We start from the raw sequence: 20,682 nt of genomic DNA, 5'->3' as shown, positions 1-20,682 counted from the left end.
CTGATTTGGATGCCTTTTATTTGTTGTTGTTGTCTGACTGCTGAGGCTAGGACTTCTAGTACTATGTCGAACAGTAGTGGTGAGAGTGGACATCCCTACCGTGTTCTTGACCTTAGGGGAAAAGCTCTCAGTTTTTCCCCATTGAGAACGATATTTACTGTGGGCTTTTCATAGATGGCTTTTACGATATTGAGGTATGTTCCCTCTATCCTTACACTGTGAATAATTTTAATCAAGAAAGGATGCTGTATTTTGTCATATGCTTTTTTTTGCATCTGTTGAGAAGATCATATGGTTCTTGTCCTTTATTTTATTTATGTAGTGCATCACATTGTTTGATTTGTGGATATTGAACCATCCTTGCAGCCCAGGAATAAATCCCACTTGGTCACGGTGATAATCCTTTTAATGTACTATTGGATCCTACTGGCTAGTATTTTGGTGAGAATTTTTGCATCAACATTCATCAAGGATATTGGTCTTTAATTCTCCTTTTTGGTGGAGTCTCTGTCTGGTTTTGGGATCAAGGTAATGCTGGCCTCATAGAAAGACTTTGTAAGTTTTCATTCCATTTCGATATTTTGATCCCTTTTCATTCATGATTTTATTTATTTGGGTTCTTTCTCTTTTCTTTTTGATAATTCTGGTCAGAGGTTTATCAATCGTATTAATTCTTTCAAAGAACCAGCTCCTAATTTTGTTGATCTGTTCTACTGTTCTTTTGGTTTCTATTTCATTGATTTCTGTTCTAATCTTTATTATTTCTCTTCCTATGCTGGGTTTAGGCTTTATTTGCTGTTCTTTCTCTAGTTCCTTTAGGTGTAAGTTTAGGTTGTGTATTGGAGACCTTTCTTGTTTCTTGAGAAAGGCTTGTCTTGCTATATACTTCCCTCTTAGGACCGCCTTTGCTGTATCCAAAAGGTTTTGAACAGTTGTGTTTTCATTTTCATTTGTTTCCATGAATTTTTTAATTCTTCTTTAATTTCCTGGTTGAGCCATTCATTCTTTAATAGGATACTCTTTATGTTCCTTCCAAATATTCTCTTGTGATTGGGTTCAAGTTTTAAAGCGTTGTGGTCTGAAAATATGCATTGTATAATCTCAATCTTTTGGTACCAGTTGAGACCTAATTTGTGACCCAGTATGTGATCTATTCTGGAGAATATTCCATGTGCACTCAAGAAGAATGTCTATTCTGTTGCTTTCAGGATGGAATGTTCTAAATATATCTGTGAAGTCCATCTGGACCAGTGTGTCATTCAAAGCCCTTATTTCCTTGTTGATTTTCTGTTTTGATTATCTGCCCATTGCATTAAGGGGAGTGTTAAAGTCCCCTACTACTGTTGTATTATTATCAATGTGTTTCTTTGATTTTGTTATTAATTGGCTTATTTAATTGGCTATTCCCATGTTTGGGGCATAAATATTTATAATTGTTAGATCTTCTTGTTGGGCAGACCTTTTAATTTGATATAGTGTCCTTCCTCATCTCTTATTACAGTCTTTGTTCTAAAATCTAATTTTTTCTAATATATGATTACCATCCCAGCTGTCTTTTGATATCCATTAGTATGATAAATTGTTTTCCATCCCCTCACTTTAAATCTGGAGGTGTCTTTGGGTGTAAAATGAGTCTCTTGCAAGCAGGATATCGATGGGTCTTGCTTTTTTATGCAATCTGATATCCTTTGTCTTTTGATTGGGGTATTTAGCCCATTTACATTCAGAGTAACTACTGAAAGATATGAGTTTAGTGTCATTGCATTGCTTATAAAGTGATTGTTAATGTATATTGTGTCTGTTCCTTTCTGGTCTGTGTTACTTTGGGGCTCTTTGCTTAGAGGATCCCTTTTAATATTTCTTGTAGGGCTGGTTTGGTGATCATGAATTCTTTTAGTTTCTGTTTGTCCTAGAAGCTTTTTATCACTCCTATTTTGAATGACATCCTAGATGGATAAAGTATTCTTGGCTACACATTTTTTCTCTTTTAGCACCCTGAATACATCATGGTAGTCTTTTCTGGCTTGCCAGGTCTCTGTAGATAAGTCTGCTGCCAATCTAATGTTTCTATCCTTGTAGGTTATAGACCTTTTGTCCTGAGGTGCTTACAGGATTTTCTTTGTCTCTGAGATTTGTTAGTTTCACTATTATATGTCTGGGTGTTGACCTATTTTTATTGATTTTGAAGGGTATTCTCTATGCCTCCAGGATTTTGATGCCTGTTTCCTTCCCCAGATTGGGGAATTTTTCTGCTATAATTTTGCTCCAATATACCTTCTGCCCCTCTCTACCTTTCCTCTTCTTCTGGGATCCCAATTATTATAATACTGTTTCTCTTTATGGTATCACTTATCTCTCAAATTTTTCCCTTGTGATCCAGTAGTTGTTTATCTCTCTTTTTCTCAGCATCTTTATTCTTCATCATTTGGTCTTCTATGTCATGAATTCTCTCTTCTGCCTTATTTATCCTAGCAGTTAGAGCCTCCATTTTTTTATTGCATCTTATTAATATCCTTTGTGATTTTGACTTGATTAGATTTTTGTTCTTTTACTACTCCAGAAATGGATTCTCTACTGTCTTCTATGTTTTTTTCAAGTCCAGCTAGTGTCTTTATAATTGTTATTCTGAATTCTAGTTTTGACATCTTAGTTATGTCCATACTGATTAGGTACCTCGTAGTCATTACTGCCTTTTGTTTTCTTTTTTGAGGTGAGTTTTTCCATCTTGTCATTCTTGCAGAAAATGGTCGCTTTTCTATTTGTAGGGTTGCAGCTATTCGTTTCTTAGTTCACCTGTTGAGTTCACAGGTGTTCAGAATGATTTGATAGCTATCTAGCTGAATTTCTGGGACCAGATGAGATTAAGGTCTCCTAATCCTCCACTATCTTGGACTCTTAGTAAGTATATTTTCAATACAGTTCTTGTTGAAGGATAAGGAACAGTTTAGAAGGCTTATGAATAATGTTATCTAGAATCTTGAGAGCATTGAGCATACCACGTAGGTCATCTATTCTTGGATAAGTAGGTGGTAAATTATGATACAAGTCAGTCTCACTTTTCATGTAAATTAAGAGCATTCAGAGAGATTCTATCCTTCAGATGCCACAAATTGCTAGGCAGTTCCTCTGTAGTTTTAAATAGATACTCAGCTTTGAAATCATGTTGATACTTCAGCTTGTATTATGTGAAAGTAGTTATGAGGGGGCCCACACAAGCTGTGGACAATTGCCAGGCACCTTCTTGCCTGGCAATTCCCTTCAGAGAAGTGTAGTGGTTCTCAAACTTTAGCATGCATCAGAATCACCTGGAGGTGATATCAGAATTATGTTTTTCCATGTTTTTTTTCACCACAGTTTTTTTGTTTGTTTGTTTGTTATTCTAAAAATTGTATCAAAGTTATACAGGCACATAATTTTAAAAGCCAACTAGTTCTACATGGTTTATAGGAAGAAGTACAGTCCTCAGCTCCTCTCCACCCACTCCCCCCACCATATCCACTTACCTAGAGGAATCACTTTATGTTGGTTTAACTAATTCTTTTACCTATCTGTAAATAACATGTTTATGTTTCTGCTTACTGATTTTTCAGTTCAGGCATTATCCATTGAATTCCCACAATGGGAGATAAAGATTCAGCTTCCTTTTCTCTACTCACCCCTTTTACACAAATGCACACTTTGCAGGCCCCCTTGTTCCCAATATATTTATAGTGTAATTTTTGGTAGATCAATAATTAGTGCACTTGTTATTATGACAGTGTAAATGCCACTCACAGGTAAGTCATGTAGTCAACTATGATTGCTTTTCCTTTAGAACCTATCTTTCTGTTTATCTTTTTTTCATACACATAAGTTTCTGAGATCTTATGACTAATTAACCTTAAGCTCTGACAGTTATCTAGGTCTTCTCAATTTGTTCTTGGGAAAGTCTCTTGGAGCCTTCTTTCCCAAGGTTATGAAAAATGCACAGCTGCCATCATGGAACCTCTCTTTACTATTGTCCTGGGAATTCACTTGCCTCTGTCCTGTGTTGGATCACCTGTTTCTGGATCCCGTGTCTTCTCATTTCCTGCTTTCTTACCTCTTTTTGGTGACATACATTTTCTAGAACTTCCTGAGAGTTCATGAGAGGGAATTTTTTTTTGAAACCTTACATGTCTGATTGCCTTAGAACTTTGGTAGCCTAGTGCCATTGTCTTCTAGATTCCAAGGGCCACTTTTGAGGCTGAACCCTTCTTTGCAGGTGACCTTGTAGGATTTTATTGTCCTCAGTGTCAAGAAATTTTATAATGACATACCTATTATGCTGGCCACTTAAGTGACCCTTTCAATCTGAAAACTCATGATTTTGATCTGCAGTGTTTTCTTGAGTTAGTTTGTATCCTTTGTTATGTTTCTAAAACTCTTGCAATTCAGCTATTTGGGTGTATTTCTCATCTGTTTTTTTCCTACTTTATGTCCCTGTCTTATTGCTCTTTGTGAGAAATTTCCTCAATCTGTCTTCTAATCCTTCCATTAAGTTTTTCATTTCTGATGTTATATATATATTTTTTTTCTTTCCAGGAGCTCCCATTGGAGACTTTGCTCTTGCATAAAAATACCTTTTGGTGACTAACATAATATAATAAAAAAATATTTTAAAAAAACCTTTTGGTGAAGATTTAGATATAGCACAATTAGATGCACGTATTTAATCCATTGTTTTTACCCAATATCTCTACATATGCTGGTTATTTAATAATTCCTACCTTGTATTTGTATCCAATCCTTTAAGCTTCAATAATGGTTTTCCATCAGTTAACATATTTGACCCTTACAATCTAGACCATGATCTCCAGATAGGACCTTGTGATTGTCTAGTTCATCTCTATCAATGTACAGAGAGAATACCCAATTCTCAGAGAGGTGACGTGCACTCCTAGAAAACACTCGTTTCTGCCAGAATTTACCAGAGGTGTGTGAGGTGGATTATTTGGCAGGCACATTGTACTCACATAGGCTTTTTTTTTTTTTTTCACTCTTTTCCAAAAAAAAAAAAAAAAAGTTATTTTGAGGTATAGCAGAGATATAATAAACTGCACATACTTAATGATTTGATAAGTTTTGGCCCATATATACATTCCTGAAACCATAATCATAATCAGGATAGTGTTCACCCCCCAAATTTCCCCCATGACCCTTGTGATTCCTCCCTCTTACCTACCCTGAACCCTTCCCAAGTAACCACTGATCTGCTGTTTGTCACTATAGATCAGTTTACATTTGCTAGATAAAAATGGAATCATAGAGTGTGAGCTATTATTTTGGTCTGGCTTTTTTAAGCATGTAGCTTTTCTCAGTACTTTGGCGGCCATACCTAAATGTCCAGGTGGGAAGTCTTCAGCAGCTCAACCTCCTTCTACATCCTTTCTCTCTCATATCTTCCCATCTTCCTGCTCCTAGCCTTAGGGGCTACTGCCTGCAATGTTCTAGTCTTCTTCTCTCCATCCAAGCCTCTTCTCAGGAAAAGACCACTTACTTCCATTCACACTGAGGTAGCAGATATGATTTTTATATGTGTGATTTCTGTCATTGTACAGAAGACAAAACCCACCTTTGGCTTATGCCGATGTGATAAAGCTGTAAGGATAGAATGGATTTTCAAGTATGTAGGTTTGGAAGATATTTTTGAACTGTGGCCTCTGCTGAACCTCTAAAAATACACCCACTGTAATGGAGTCCTCATGTAGTACTGACCCTGCCTATAGAGAAGCAGAAAGAATTGAAGTCCCCTATGGTCCCATTTAGCATTTTGGTTTCCTGAAATGTCAGTCATTTAGGAGCTAAGAAAAGAACTAATGTCTTGCTGGCCTTCCTTCTTTTTGGTCTATTTGGCAGAGAAAACAGTCCTGTGTAGATAAAATTTTACTCAGGAGGACAGGGCCTCCAGGATTTGGTCCACATGTCCTTGGTCCAGGTGAGAGAGGTGCCATCAGAGATGGCCCTGGGCCATTGGACTGAAGTCCAAGCTGTTAGTGACCCAGGGATCACAGGCAGGGGAGCCTGGCAAACCAGCCTGGCTCTGAAGATGCCTTGCCTGTCTCACTACTCTTGCTACTATTTTCACATTTAATCTTTTACTCTTCATTAATTAAGTTACATTCAATTCTTTTTTTGTCATTTTATTAATTCATAATGGTAAGTGTACTCTTTAACCCCATCACCTATTTCCCCTGTCCCCCCACCCACCTCCTTTCTGGTAATCATCGGTCTGTTGCCTGGAGTTAAGAGTCTGCCCCTTGATTTTTTTCTTTCTCTTTTTTTTCACTTTGTTCAGTTGATTTCTTTCTTAAATTCTTCATATGAGTGAGATCGTATAATATTTGTCTTTCTCTGACTTATTTCACTTAGCATTATACTCTCTAGATTCATCCATGGTCTTGCAAATGGCAAGATTTCATCCTTTTCTATGGCTGAATAATATCGCATTGTGTGTGTGTGTGTGTACATATACATACATACCACATCTTCTTTATCCATCTATCTTTCAGTGTACACTTGTGGTACAGTGTACATAGTGTGGCTATTATAATTAATGCTGCGATAAACATAGGGGTGCATGTTTCCCTTTGAATTAGTGGTTTTGTATTTTTGGGGTAAATACCCAGTAGTACGATTCCTGGATCATAGAGTTGTTCTATTTCTAATTTTTTTGAGGAACATCCATGCTGTTTTCTACAGTGGCTGCACCAGTTTGCATTCCCACCAGCAGTTCAAGAGGGTTCCCCTTTCATCCTCACCAACACTTATTGTTTCCTGTATTTTTTATTTTAGCCATTCTAACATGTGTGAGGTGATATCAATAGCAGATTGCTATCTGGGTAGATTGATGGGCACCACCCTCAGAGTTTCTGATTTAGTCGATTTGGTGTATAGCCCCCAAATCTGAATTTCTAACAAGTTCTCAGATGATGCTGGTACTGCTTTTCAGGGACCATGGTTTGACAACCAGTGAAGCAGTTGTGCCCATCCATTCTCCATACTCATTTTTAATTCTTAGTTCTTGCATTGCCTGATCTCTTCAGTCCTAATTATGCTGAACTAATTTATAACATAATTATAATAACTTTTGTCACTAGCTTCACCATTTTCCAGCTGCTACCTGTGCTTACCCCCCTCTATTATCTAGTTATCGTCCACAGTCAATATTTTGAATAAATTACCTTACAAATTGCTTCCTCTTTCTGGCTATCCATTGTTTTTATTTTTGCACCCCAATACTATACTGAATCTGTGCTTGAAAGTCTCCAAAGATTTCTCTAATCATCAATTCAGTCCTAATTATCTTTGGCCTCTCTCAAGTATTTATTTATTCAACAAATATTTACTGATTGAAATTTATATAGTCCTGATTTTTTTTAAAGGATTTGCTTTTATTTTTATTTTATGAATTTATTTATTTGACAGAGAGAGAGAGCACAAGCAGGGAGAGCAGCAGGCAGAGTGAGAGGGAGAAGCAGGCTCTCCACAGAGCAGACAGCCTGACATGGGGCTCAATCCCAGTACTCTGGGATCATGACCTGAGCCCAAGGGAGACACTTAACCAACTGAGCCATCCGGGCACCCCAGTCCTGACTTTTTAAAAATATTTTATTTATTTATTTGAGAGATAGAGGGAGAGAACGGGCGTACCGTGTGCGCCCACACAAGGGGGGGAGGGGCTAAAGGAGAGGGAGAAGCAGACTCCCTGCTGAGCAGGGAGCCTGATGCCAGTCTCAATCCCACTGGGATCATGACCTGAGCCAAAGGCAGGCACTTAACCTACTGAGCCACCCAGGCACCCCAATACAGTCCTGATTGTGAAATGAAACCTGTAGCCACCAGTGCCAAAACAGAAGCTCCACAGAACTCTCCGGTCAGGAGACTCTCTGTGAACAGGGGTTTGGGCTGGTCTTCCTGGGAAAGGGGGTCCCCAAGCTGGGACTGAGGCAAGTGTGACTGATAAAGGCAGTACCACTAGAGTGCAGAATGGGGGGGGGAGGGTGAGGCTTGCTGTAAGCAAGTTAGGTAGCAAGTGTTGGTGCTATGTTGGTTCCCAGAAGTGGCTCTGAACTTAGGCTGTGGGGCAAGGAAGGGAAATGGCACCAGCCAGCCTGTTCCTTTGTTCCCGGAGGGGTCTCTCCATGAATGCTGCTTCTCTGGGACATATGCTGAGGTCAGCAAATAACCTCCACACCATGAGCCCAGGCTCTCTTCAGATTGCTGTTTACCTGCTTTCTCTCCAGGAGCAGGAAAGTGCCCTCTGGGCTCAATCCCAGCCAAGCCCACTAACCTTTCAAACTCTAGGCTTTAAGTCCTACTGGTTGCCTGAAGTCATGAAATTCAGCATCTCTCACTTTCCAATCCACTTGCTATGGGGATTTGTTTTCCCCGTGTGCTCCCCTGTGTGTTAGTATTTGTCTGTCTCTGACCCTTCTCTAGGACCGTATCTCCCTCCCCACGACAGTGACCATGATCTATTTCTCTCCCAAGCTGAGTCTCTGTACCTCCTACCTCCTTCAAAGTGGCCTGTTCTCTACCTTTAGTTGTGGAGTTTGTTTTCCAGTCTTCAGGTCAATTTCTGAGTTATTTAGGGTGATTTGATAGTTATCTTGTGTATTATTGTGATGAGGTGAGTCTAGCATCCTCCTATTCAGCTGCTATCTTCCAAGTCTCAATAAATATTTAAATTGAACACACACATACACACACAGACACAACGATGATGAATATAAAGCATTTATCAAAGTCTCTGGCCTATAGGCACATGATAGATGGGTAAAAAATGTTGGTTCCTTTTCCCCTTAAATGATGATACTACCACCTGATGAAGAAAGAACATCAAAGGTCATGAAGAACTGAAGCAAATGGGTAGAAATCTTCACCCATTCATACATTCAACAAATATGTATTAAGTACCTATTATGGGCCAGCCATTGTTCTAGATGGTGGGTATGTAAATGTGAACAAAGCAGATCAACAAATCCTTGTATTTGGGTACCTGACATAGAAGTGAAGAGAGTTAAGAAAGAGTAAGTACTTAAATAGAGTATATAGTATATTTGAGATCAGTGCTATGGAAAAAAATAAAAGTGGGAGGAAGTAAGAGGTGTTGGGAGAGTGGATTGCAATTTTAGAATGAGAAAATGACTCTTACGTACAGATCTTGAAAGAGGGGAAAGGGCTAGCCATGTAGATAAGTAAAAGTGAAACCTTCCAGTCAGATAGAAAGCACCAGCAATGGCTCTGAGTAAGACACATGCCTGATGAATTCAGGGAGCTAGGAAGCAAGCATGGCTGAAGGGAGTGTTAAGAAATAATAGCTAGAGACATAATCATGGTGGGAATGGGCCCAGATCACTGAGGTACTTTCAAGTAATGGTAAAAACTTACTCTTTGCAAAGAAGGGAAGCTAAAGTAGGCTCTCATCACTTTTAATCTGTTTAATGATCATGGGCATGATAATACAATATCTTACTCAATTCTGCAACTCTGTGATCATAAGTACTTACCTAATGCCTATTTTATAGACGTAAAACCTGAGGCTTAGAGTGTTTAAGTAACTTGCCCAAGGTCACACAACTCGTGAATTGTAGAATCAGGTTTCAAACCCATTTCTGTCTGAATGCAAAGTCTGTGCTCAGTAGCTATTCTTTTTTTTTTTTTTTTTTTAAGATTTTATTTATTTATTTGAGAGAGAGCAGACCAAGAGTGAGAGAGCACAAGCAGGGCCAGGGGCAGAGGGAGAAGCATTCTCCATTGAGCAGGGAGCCTGATGCGGGGCTCGATCCCAGGACTCTGGGATCATGACCTGGGCCGAAGGCAGACGCTTAACCGCTGAGCCACCCAGGTGCCCCCTCAGTAACTATTCTGATTAGAAATTTGAACTTTATTAAATAAGTTGTAAAGAACCATTGGATATGTTGAAGGAAGAAAGTGGCATGGTCATATGCAGTTTTAAGAAGCATATGTAGGTTGACTCATATAGGGTAAAATGAATTAGAGAAAACAGAATGCCATTCTACCTTCTCATAGATTATCTCCACATAGTTAACATTTACGTTTAAAAAATGAGCTATCACCTCCTTCCTAAAGCCAGCTCATTCAAGAGTCATTACTTGCTTTGTTACCAGCATGATACACCCATTCTTTTAATAACCAGAATTTAAAAACCAAAAACTTTTGATTTTTCCCTTTCCCTCATTCCAAATATTTTTTTCAGTGACTTAATCCTGTTTGTCTTTACAATATGTCTTGAATTTGTTTTTATGCCTTTTTTATATATATCCTAGTTATCATTTTAATTTTACCATTCTTTGAGATTTGCCACCAAATTACTCTCCTATGTCATCTCTTTTCTATATAATTTTGTGTTTTTTCCTAAGTTCTGAGCTCCCTGATGCTTTAAAGGTACCGTGCGTCATTTATCTCTGATCCTTATTGTTCAGCACAGTCCCTACCCACAGTGGATCAATGAATGTACTTCTACATTCATATTTGCTTTGCTTCTAACCTGCCTCCCTTTAGAAGCATATGTTGCTTCATTTCCTGAGCAACACGATATAATTTTATTCCGGCATTCACTCCCACCTATCTCTCAACAAATATGGTGTCCTGGAAACGTATGGGCTTTGTAGTCAACCTTTCTGTATATATATGTGTATGTACACACACATACATACACACACACGAATGGAGTTTAATTTAGAAGTCTTACTCTTATAGCCCATGCAAGTGGGAACTTATGTGGAGGAAAATCCTAATTCAGAAACATTTATTGCCTACCTAGTATGTTTTAGCATTCTCCTAGGCATTGTGGATAAAAAAAAATATTAGGAAAACAGGGTCTCTTACCTTGAAAAAAAACTCATATTGCCTGGAAAAAACTACTGTGTTGTGGTGCCTGGGTGGCTCAGTTGGTTAAGTGTCTACCTTTGGCTCAGGTCGTGATTTCAGGGTCCTGGGATTGAGCCCCTGCATTAGGCTTTCTGCTCAACTGGGAGTCTGCTGCTCCCTCTTTCTCTCCCTCTGCCGTGCCCCCCCACTTGTGTGCTCTCTCTCTCTCACTCTCTCAAATAAATAAATGAAATCTTATAAAAAATACTGTACTAAAATGTTTATAGTGAAGGAACATGGCTTTAAAAAGACATTAATTATTACTAAGATAGAAAAGTCTTCAGGTAGGAGGTGGTAGTTGAGTGGTCTTGAAATATGAGTAGGTATTCACATGGCAGATAGAAGAAAAAAGAGGAGATGAAGGGGGAGTCTAGAGAGAGAACAAGATGTGCAAAAGCACAATGGCATGACATTACGTGGTGTGTTCATGCATTTGTAATCAGACCAAAGAATTGGGCATGCATCAGAAAGCATCCGGGGACACGTTAGAAAAGTAGGCAAGGGCCAGCTCACAAAGGGCCATATATGTAAAACCAAGAAGTTTGTATGCTTTTCTAGTAGAATGCAGGGAGACTTTGTAATGGAAACTTTGAGTGGGTTTTTACTATCTTTTCAAAGTTAAACATTTGAAAACTAAGATCTGTGTGGAGAGGTTAAATTTACTAAAATTGGTTTAAAGAACAGGACACATGGCAGGGGAGCTTTTCCTCTGTGAGAGGTGGTTTTACAGAGGGTAGTGACCAGTTATTTTCAGTTCCCACTGAAGACAGAGCAAGAAGAAATAGGTTTAAATCTCAGTAGAGGGGAAAATTACCTACAGAAGGGGTCCTTCACAAAAAGATTGAGTGTGACTGACGTAGATGATTAAAATGTTGTCTCAGGCTCTCTGGCTGTGTGCTGGCTTCCGTGTGCTCAAAACCACCTAATTTCAGAGACAGGGCAAAGACTAGGTTTTCAGGCTTGAATGAGAGTATTTGAAAAAACTATATTTGAAATGGCAATTAGCTCTTCAGATATTTTGCTATCTGCCTAAGTTATAGTGTTGGAAATGTATAGGAACATGTCAAGTGTAAATATTATCTTTCATAATACAGTGTTCATATTTATTGGAAAAAAGATAAACTATCAGAATTTGCTATAGATATAGGTGTTATTCTGTTAAAGGTATTTTATATTCATGTACCATTTCAGAAATTTATTAAAGGATAGGTAGATACAATTAGTATAAATTCAGTTATTAATCTTTATGTGTAACATTTTTGGTCAGATGATTATAATTAAAATCACTCTGTGGTTTATTAAATGTTGGTGCTTTATCAGTGAATAGAGTAAATTGTTCTGTCATATTTTTATTATCATTATTTGATAATAGCTTATTAAAATATTATAAAACATTTTTAGCTTTCAAATATTTCTGATTTCTGGAACTGCTGTTTGTGTTTTTATTATGTGGAAATATATGCAAGATATAAGATTGTAGGGTATTTTTTTCACCCTTTTGTATCTCACAAAGAGAAGTCCTATATCTATCTCATACCTCTGCCTAACTGTGGCTGGTGAGAGGGAGACCGGGAAAGCACAGGCGGGGTTGCCAAAAGGCACTTGGCTCCTGATGGAAGCAAACCTTGAAATGTTGACAGTATAACCACTACTGAGACTTAGGCAATCTGGACAAATATTAATGGAATATTTGATGTTGATACAAAATTAACATAATTTCAAGTTAACCAGATATCACATGGAAATCAATTTTATTTCTTAATAAACTAACTCAAACACTTTGGAAGTGATTTTACACATACTTAGATTAGATTACTTTTGTATTACCCCAAGAAATGTGTATATCCAACTAGTATACTTCAAAGAGCAAATTATTGGATAAATGCCATTAATCTTCAGAACTGATAAAGGTGAATGTTCTTAGTTGCCTTCTGTGTTGACATAGAACAACACAATAGGTCCTGAGAGAGACAGTGCGAATGGTGTAGATGCAGTAAGAGAGGCTGAAGACATACATGGTAATACGAAGTAAATACAATAAATCAAAAATTATTTCCCCCTGTATTTTAATAGTATATATTTATTTTAAAAGGATTGGCCTAAGGGTCATACATATAGAGAAAAATTACAAAGACCACATATTTGTCACAATTATTCCCTGTCAGTTTGAAACCTTAAAATAGACTCTCTGTGTGAAGTTATTTAAAAAATAAATATTGCAGTACAGATCTGACAGTTTATCTCCCATACCAACTAAGATATTCCTTGGCTTGACAAAACAGGCACTTGTCCATGTTTGCCCATGCTTTGAAAGAAATATTAGTTTTTTTTTTTAAAGCATACCCATGCTGTATCTGCAACTTTCTGATTTCAACCAAATTACCAAAATACTTATTTAGCTGAAATGTTATGCTTTATTTATCTTTTTGGAATGTAACCATGGACTCTACTAAATTTCTTAACAGGAATTAAATTAATGGACCTGATTCTGAATAAATATTTCTCAATTAAAAACTGTTTCTGAAAATTAAGCATTCATAAGTATGCATGCCAAAAGCTGGTTTTTAAATCACCCATAAATTGGACATAAGAGCATAATGGTATTTTTCTATTTTTGTTTTTCCTTTCCAGTATTGGCCATGTGCATTTAAAATATTTAAAATTATATATATTTATACAATTTGGTGTCCTGAAAAATTAGGTAGGGTTTTGTTGTCATTCTTATTAGTGGTGGTCGTGGTATGTGTGTATCTGTATAGTCTCTGTATACAGAATTTATAAAATATAGCTCAATTCCTTTTCCTTCAGGAAGATGTACCTTCAATTTTCCCTAAACACCTAATGTTTTTAGCATTTAGGAATTCAGGTAATTTGTAAGAAAGAAAGAAAATGCGAATTGTCTTATAAATTGTAATATCCAGCATACTCTGAAAATGATGCGCTTTGTAAACATGTAACACTGTAATCCCAGGTAAAGACCTTTCTTTAGGAACGTGAACCTCCCATTGATTCCTCTAGAGCACAAGCCTTACTTTTTTTTTTTTTTTTTAGTTTTTTAAAAATTTTTTGTTATGTTATGTTAGTCACCAGACAGTACATCATTAGTTTTTGATGTAGTGTTCCATGATTCATTGTTTGCGTATAACACCCAGTAGAGCACAAGCCTTACTTAACACAAATTGTCCTTGAGATTTTGTTGTGGTCTGTTCTTATAGCTTGTCCTTAAGTTGTGTCATTTTAACCTTGTAGTACTTGAAAGTGTTAGGCGGATCAGCAAGATAATACAAAATTTTAAATATTTCGCCTGTGCGGGATAAAGTAATCCCAGAAATTCTAAAAGAAATCATTGTGACCTTGTGACCACCTCAACTGTCAACGTCATACCTCCTGTGGTTGTTTTGAGCCTTTAGACTATATTTCTTTTAAGTTCTCAATATCCTGGGGACATAAATAACTGTTAAAAAGCTATAGTACAAAATGGATTCAGTATGGGTCTGATTGATTAAATGTGATTTTTTTTTCCTTTGTCAGTAAAACAGTAGGTATTAAATATTCTGTTAATTACCTAAGTATCTTCCACAGCCTTTTCATAAACCTGTCTGGGAAGAATTTATTCTAAACAGAGTAATCCTTAAAGCTAAAACCCCCAAATCAGTATGCCTTATCAGTAGGCAAACCCATCATCTGAGGATTATAGAATTAAAACACCCAAGAGAATGAGAAAACTTGATACTTTATTCCATACTTATCCTTTGTTTGTAGGTAAATCCTTGATTTCTTTTGCAGCTTAGTCTGGTATGAATGTTCTATTAGAGAAAACACTTAGATTTTCATCATAAATTTTTTGCCCTATACTTTAAAGATTTTTATTGTTCTAACTATAGCATCTCTTTTCTAAAAGTATCTCTGAAAAGGAAATACCATACATAAGCAGAAAAAAATTGTCATCACAATTGCGTGGTCAGATTCTATTTATAAATCAGCATAAGAACTTTTCAGTTTTTCTTATTTGATGGCCCATACAAGTAAAGGAAGGTAAAATGTATTTTTTACATTAATTTGCATTAGTAATGGCTACAAATAAATATAACCTCACAAACAAATCCAGCTTCCAAGAATATATTTCAGTGATAAAGGAAAGAACAAATGCTGATAACATAAGCACACATTAACTTTTTAATTATCAATACTTAAATTAATGCTCTATTCTCAGAGAATAGTTAATTTTGCCATAATAATTTAGACATTTAAAAATATATATATTAAAATTTAAACTTTTGCTGGTTTAGGTCATCTTTTGTATTTTAAAATAATGATGTTCCTTTTAAAATCTAGAGCATTGTTGCTAGACCCCACTAGGAAGCTACCCCTAACTTAAAGAAAATTTTTGTTAAAGATATTGTTTATTATTTACTTTAGAGAGCAAGAGAGAGAACATGAGCAGGGGGAGGGGCAGAGGAAAAGGGAGAGAATTTCAAGTGGACTCCACACTGAGCACAGAGCCTGTCACGGGGCTCCATCTCAGGACCCTGAGATCATGACCTGAGCCAAAACCAAGAGTCAGACACTTAACCAACTGAGCCACCCAGGTGCCCCTAACTTTTTTAAAAAATTTAAATTAGGTGTAATAAATTGAGTTCATCTGTTCATTTCACTTTTTAAGAATAAGGTCTATATTTACATTACCCAAAATATACTAAAAGTATTGTTATTTCATTCCAGATCAGAGATACTAAATCAACAGATCAAAAAACAACCCTCTTGCATTTTATTGCTGAAATTTGTGAGGAAAAATACCGGGATATCCTGAAATTTCCTGAAGAATTGGAACATGTAGAAAGTGCAAGCAAAGGTAATTAATTAGTAACTATTTTGAGACTATTCCTTGCCTGAGTATTATATTTTAAGTGGTAAGATTAAATAAATATTAATTTTATTTTTTCTGTTTAAATAAATATTAATTTTATTTTTTCTGTTTACTTATATTTGAAAAGCAGGAAGATAGTTTCCATTAGCTTATATTTGACAGTACAGTACATTTAATGACCTATTTTTTACTTACTTTATTTTTTAACATTGCTAAGTTATTGAAGCTTTCACATGTCTGGTCTGATAGTATGTTCATTGATTCATTTCATTAATACTTAAGTGTATATTGTTTACAAGGGAACTATACCATGGGCTTTTGATGATATCAAAATAATTGTGAGACAGTTCTTGCTTACAAATTTTCTAAATGTTTCTATTATTCTACATTAGTTGCATGTTAGTCATGTAGAAGTTCTTTAGAGAAGCAATTGCCAGAGAGCTGCTGCTATACTTGTAGTGAATATAATTTTACATCATATCTTAAAGGTTTATTTTTAAGTAAAGAAAATAATAGTACTATGGCGTCATGCTCTGTTTCCTATTGTTATTCTGGCCCTGGGACCACAAAACAAGACACACTGGATTAAATTAAAGAAATACATTGAGGGTTTGATTGATAATACCAGACTAGCAGAGATGACCATTGAACAATAATATTTTTTTAAAGATTTTATTTATTTGGGGGAGGGAGGGGCAGAGGGAGAGAGAGAGAGAGAGTCTTAAGCAGACTCTACACTGAATGGGGAGCCAAATGCAAGGCTGAGGTCATGACCTGAGCTGAAACCAAGAGTCAGAAGCTTAATCTGCTGAGCCACCCAGGTGCCCTGACCACTGAACAGTATTATACAAACAATATTCTGGGTTTTATAGGCATACTTTTGTCCCCTTCAACGAACACTAACAGGTTTATACGGTTTGTAGTAAACTTGGGAGAGGTATATGCTTTTGAGTCCTTGCTGAAATTCCTCAGAGTTATAGAGAAATGGAAAATTTGTAATTGGAAATGTGAGAAATGTCACAAATAAGGACAATTATTAGATCATTTCAACGCTATCACTACTTTTTGATTGCCCTTTACCAGATTTTTTTCTAAATTTCATTTGTTTAATATGTAGATTCAATTTCAGAGAGATTTTGAGAAGTCTATCAAGAATATGTTTAAATAAAATGATTTGTCAGTTTTACAATGATGATTTTTAATTCCTAATTTTTAAATTTTTAGTTCTACGTTGAGGATACTTTACATGAATGTATCTGATAAACACTTTTAGTCAAAATAATCTGAAATAACTGTAATGAAATGTAGAATGAAGCTTATGTCAGCTTTGGTTTTAAGTCTAAATACTAGCTTATCTGTATTTCTATATTATATATCTATCTCTATGTCTATATAATCTCATACAAACTTTTAGCCACTATTGTTATCGATGAAGTTAACCTATAACGCACAGCCTTCTAAGTGAGACAGTATTAAGTTCTAATCCTAGCTGATAACTTCTTAGTTTTATAACCTTGAGCTAGTAATTTAAACTTCCAAGTTTTTGTTTCCTTGTCTGTAAAATGGGAACCATAGTAACAAGATCACATGAGTTGACATGTTTAAAGCATTCAATAAAAGGCTTGGCACATAGTAAATATGTAGCTGTTGCTATACCACTGTCTTTATTAATAGTGGTAATCATAATATTTTATGTACTGCTATGAATGTTGTAGCTGCTGCTATTGTATTGTTAGAAAGGGATAATCATAAGGGTGCCTGTGGTTCCTACACTCTCAGCTAACTATTTATTACATCCAGTTCTATTTGTTTCCTGTGTCTGGGTGTTTGGTAAATACTTCCTTATTTTTATTTTACACTATCACCAACTTCTTTCTCCCTATCTATGTCAAGAGCAAAATCTCTCTGTTGTATCTTGATTATTTCGGCTTTTCTGTATTCTTCCTGCCCGTGTTTTCAAAAGACTGTTGCCAGAAATCCTCTCACTGTCTCACTGTTAGGGCCACAGAAATACCCATTTTCAAGTTATTTTGACTAGTTCTTTTTCTTTCCCTATGAAATTCAGTCTCAACTCAAATTCTTAAGGGCATTCCACCTGTTTGCATCCCTCTTTCATTTCCTCCTAGTTCTTATTTCAGTGTGCTCAGACATATATTCTCTTGAGCCGTTTTATTCCTTTCTGATATTCCTATCTCTGTGTATGATTTCATGCTGCATCCCATGCCTAGAAATCTCACCTGCCCTGTCCTCTAAGACAACTGACTATCATTTGTCAAATCCCTGTTCAGAATCCATTTTTTAGAAATGTTTTGCTACTAAAGCCCTAGGAAGAAATACTCTGGAATTTAGCCTACAGGGAAAAAAACAAAAACAAAAAACAGGGTGAAAGGTCAAGCCAATTACCTCTTATTTATAGTTACTTTTCCTTGATATTTGAGTCTAACTTGTCTTGTTAGCTTAATATGCAGTTCAGTCTTGTTTGAATCACATTGTCACCTCTAGTACTGTACATAGCATGTATATAGTCAACCAGCAAAAATACAAATCGATCAGTAATATAAAATCAATTTTATTTGATGATGGACTGTCTTGATGTGAAATGATCACCTTCAAAAATACAAAAAGTACCTTTCTTTTCAAACTAGAGGGATATCGATAAGATGAAACTAATTAAGTTAATGATTGAATTATATAAGTCATATTTACTTTTTGAGATTTATTTATTTGAGAGAGAAAGGGAGAGGTCGCAAGAAGGGGCAGAGGGAGAGAGAATCTCAAGCTGCCTCCCCACTGAGCATGGAGTCTGACACAAGGCTCCGTCTCATGACACTGAAACTGTGGCATGAGCTGAAATCCAGAGTCGGGTGCTTAACCATCTGTGCCATCCAGGTGCCCCTATAACTTATATCTAGAGAACAATTGTATGACTAATAATTTTTTCTATGTTTTTGGATTTTTGCAACCCAAGTATCAATTTTGGTAACATAAAGATCTTTTCTGTCTTGTATAGCAATTAGTTTATTTCAGTTGAGTAGTAGAGTTATAGGCCTCAAATTAACTGACAAAACAAATGACTTAAAGTGAAAGGAAAACTGAAGGTAGGAAATATGTGTGATCTATGGAAAAATTTATTTTATAATTGTGTTTATTCTTTAGCTAAGCTTCTAAAATTGTGTGTATCTTTGAATATGCAAAACTATGGTATAAACTTAGCATATTTTCCTAGAGCTCTGTTAACTCAAAAGTATTGGGGGAAAACATCATTTTCACATTAAAACAGATATATATTATGAAACAGAATTTAAAATCCACATGAATTTTTAAAAATAAAACAGATGACTTCAAAGAAATTTCACACTTGCAACAGATCCCTAATGTTCAATCTTCTCTTCCATTGGGTTACTTAGATGAGAAAAGTTTATGAAGCATTGCCTAAAGAATGATACAATGGTTTTGTTTTGGTTTGGTTTTGCTTATTTATCTATTTAGTTATTGCCAGGAGCAGGGAGGCACGCAGGCAGGGTAAGGGAGTAGAGTACTTACCTTTCTTCTAAACAGACATTCTCACATCCCTTATGAAGCTCAGCATTAAACACTACAGTATACTTTTATTACCAGTGAAATTAATAAAATAATATTGCTCTGGTCATTTTATTCTAGGTTAAATTATAAATCTGCAGGTCTTCTCATTCATGTTTGACATACCAGTGAGCCTTTAGAGAGAAAAAAATTGGTTGCTATAGAAACTCTGATGCCTTAAAATATTTAAAATACTTTTTAAAAAATATTTTATTTATTTGAGAGAGAGAGAGAGAGAATGAGCAGTGGAGAGTATGAGAGGGAGAGGCAGACTCCCCGCTGAGCAGGGAGCCTGATGTTGGGCTCAATCCCAGGACACTGGGATCCTGACCTGAGCCGAAGGCAGACGCTTAACCAACTGAGCCACCCAGACACCCCTAGAATTCTTTTGATAAACCACAATTACCTTTCCCCTGATCATTAGTTTTAAATATTATATGTATGTGTATTTTGTCTGCATAATTATATATATAATAGATATATAGATATATATTGTATAAAGCATTGCTGGTTTACTAGACATATTTTATAAATTCTTTATTGTTCTCCCTACCACTGTGGCTATCACTTTAACTTTGAGCTTTAAGGATTTTAACAGTTTGATTTAAAACCTCTAGTGTTTTATAGGTTGGCTCCAGGGATTAAACCAAAAGAATTAGTAAAGTTTAATTAAAACTATTCCACTCAACAGGGAAAAGTTACATTAATATATTTGAAAGCACTATTAATCCTAAGATTTCACTTAAATATGAGATGGGTTTCACTTCAGTTAAATTAGTGCCATCCTACAAAATAAAAGCTGTCAAGTGTCCTATAAACAGTGTTAATTTCTTATGAATTAAATCAATCATTATAAATTTTCATTACCAGCTATACCTTTTGATATCTGCCATCTTTCCATGTCATATTAGTAACTCTGATTAGCTATTTATCTACTTTGACTTCTTTATAAAACGTTCAGACTAGAGGAAATATTGTAGGGAAAAATGCAAGAAAGAAAGAAAAAGAAAATGTAAAATAATAGCACAATAAAAAATTAAAAAAAAAAATAGTTGGGAGAACAACAGCAAGAAAAAGCCAAAACATTTTCCAAAATTCCAGAGCTGGCAGAAGCTTTAGACATCATCACCTCCCTGCTAAAAGGGACCCAAGATAGCAATTTGGCTAAACTCATTATTTTATAGTTCAAGAAACTGAGGCCCAAAATGATGACGGAATTGTCCATGACCACACAACTAGATTGGAGAATCAATGAAGGTTTGCAGACTTCGGAGATTAGATAGATAGATAGATAGATAGATAGATAGATAGATAGATAGATA

At 35.9% G+C, this 20,682-nt stretch overlaps 1 protein-coding gene across 2 annotated transcripts in view; it reads left to right on the top strand.

Annotated features, from left to right (window-relative positions):
- Positions 1-20,682, top strand: part of DIAPH2 (diaphanous related formin 2) — a 1,070,037-nt gene that overhangs the window by 591,025 nt on the left and 458,330 nt on the right. For both annotated transcript variants that reach the window (XM_040630182.1, XM_040630183.1), the window contains one exon: positions 15,637-15,766. In XM_040630182.1, the coding sequence (XP_040486116.1) occupies positions 15,637-15,766 (130 nt within the window). The remainder of the gene's footprint in view (positions 1-15,636; positions 15,767-20,682) is intronic.

This window comes from Ursus maritimus (genome assembly GCF_017311325.1).
Source record: "Ursus maritimus isolate PB19 chromosome X unlocalized genomic scaffold, ASM1731132v1 scaffold_X1, whole genome shotgun sequence".
NCBI lineage: Eukaryota > Metazoa > Chordata > Mammalia > Carnivora > Ursidae > Ursus > Ursus maritimus.
Note: the sequence above shows the minus strand (reverse complement) of the source record. Positions and strands in the feature narration are given on the sequence as shown.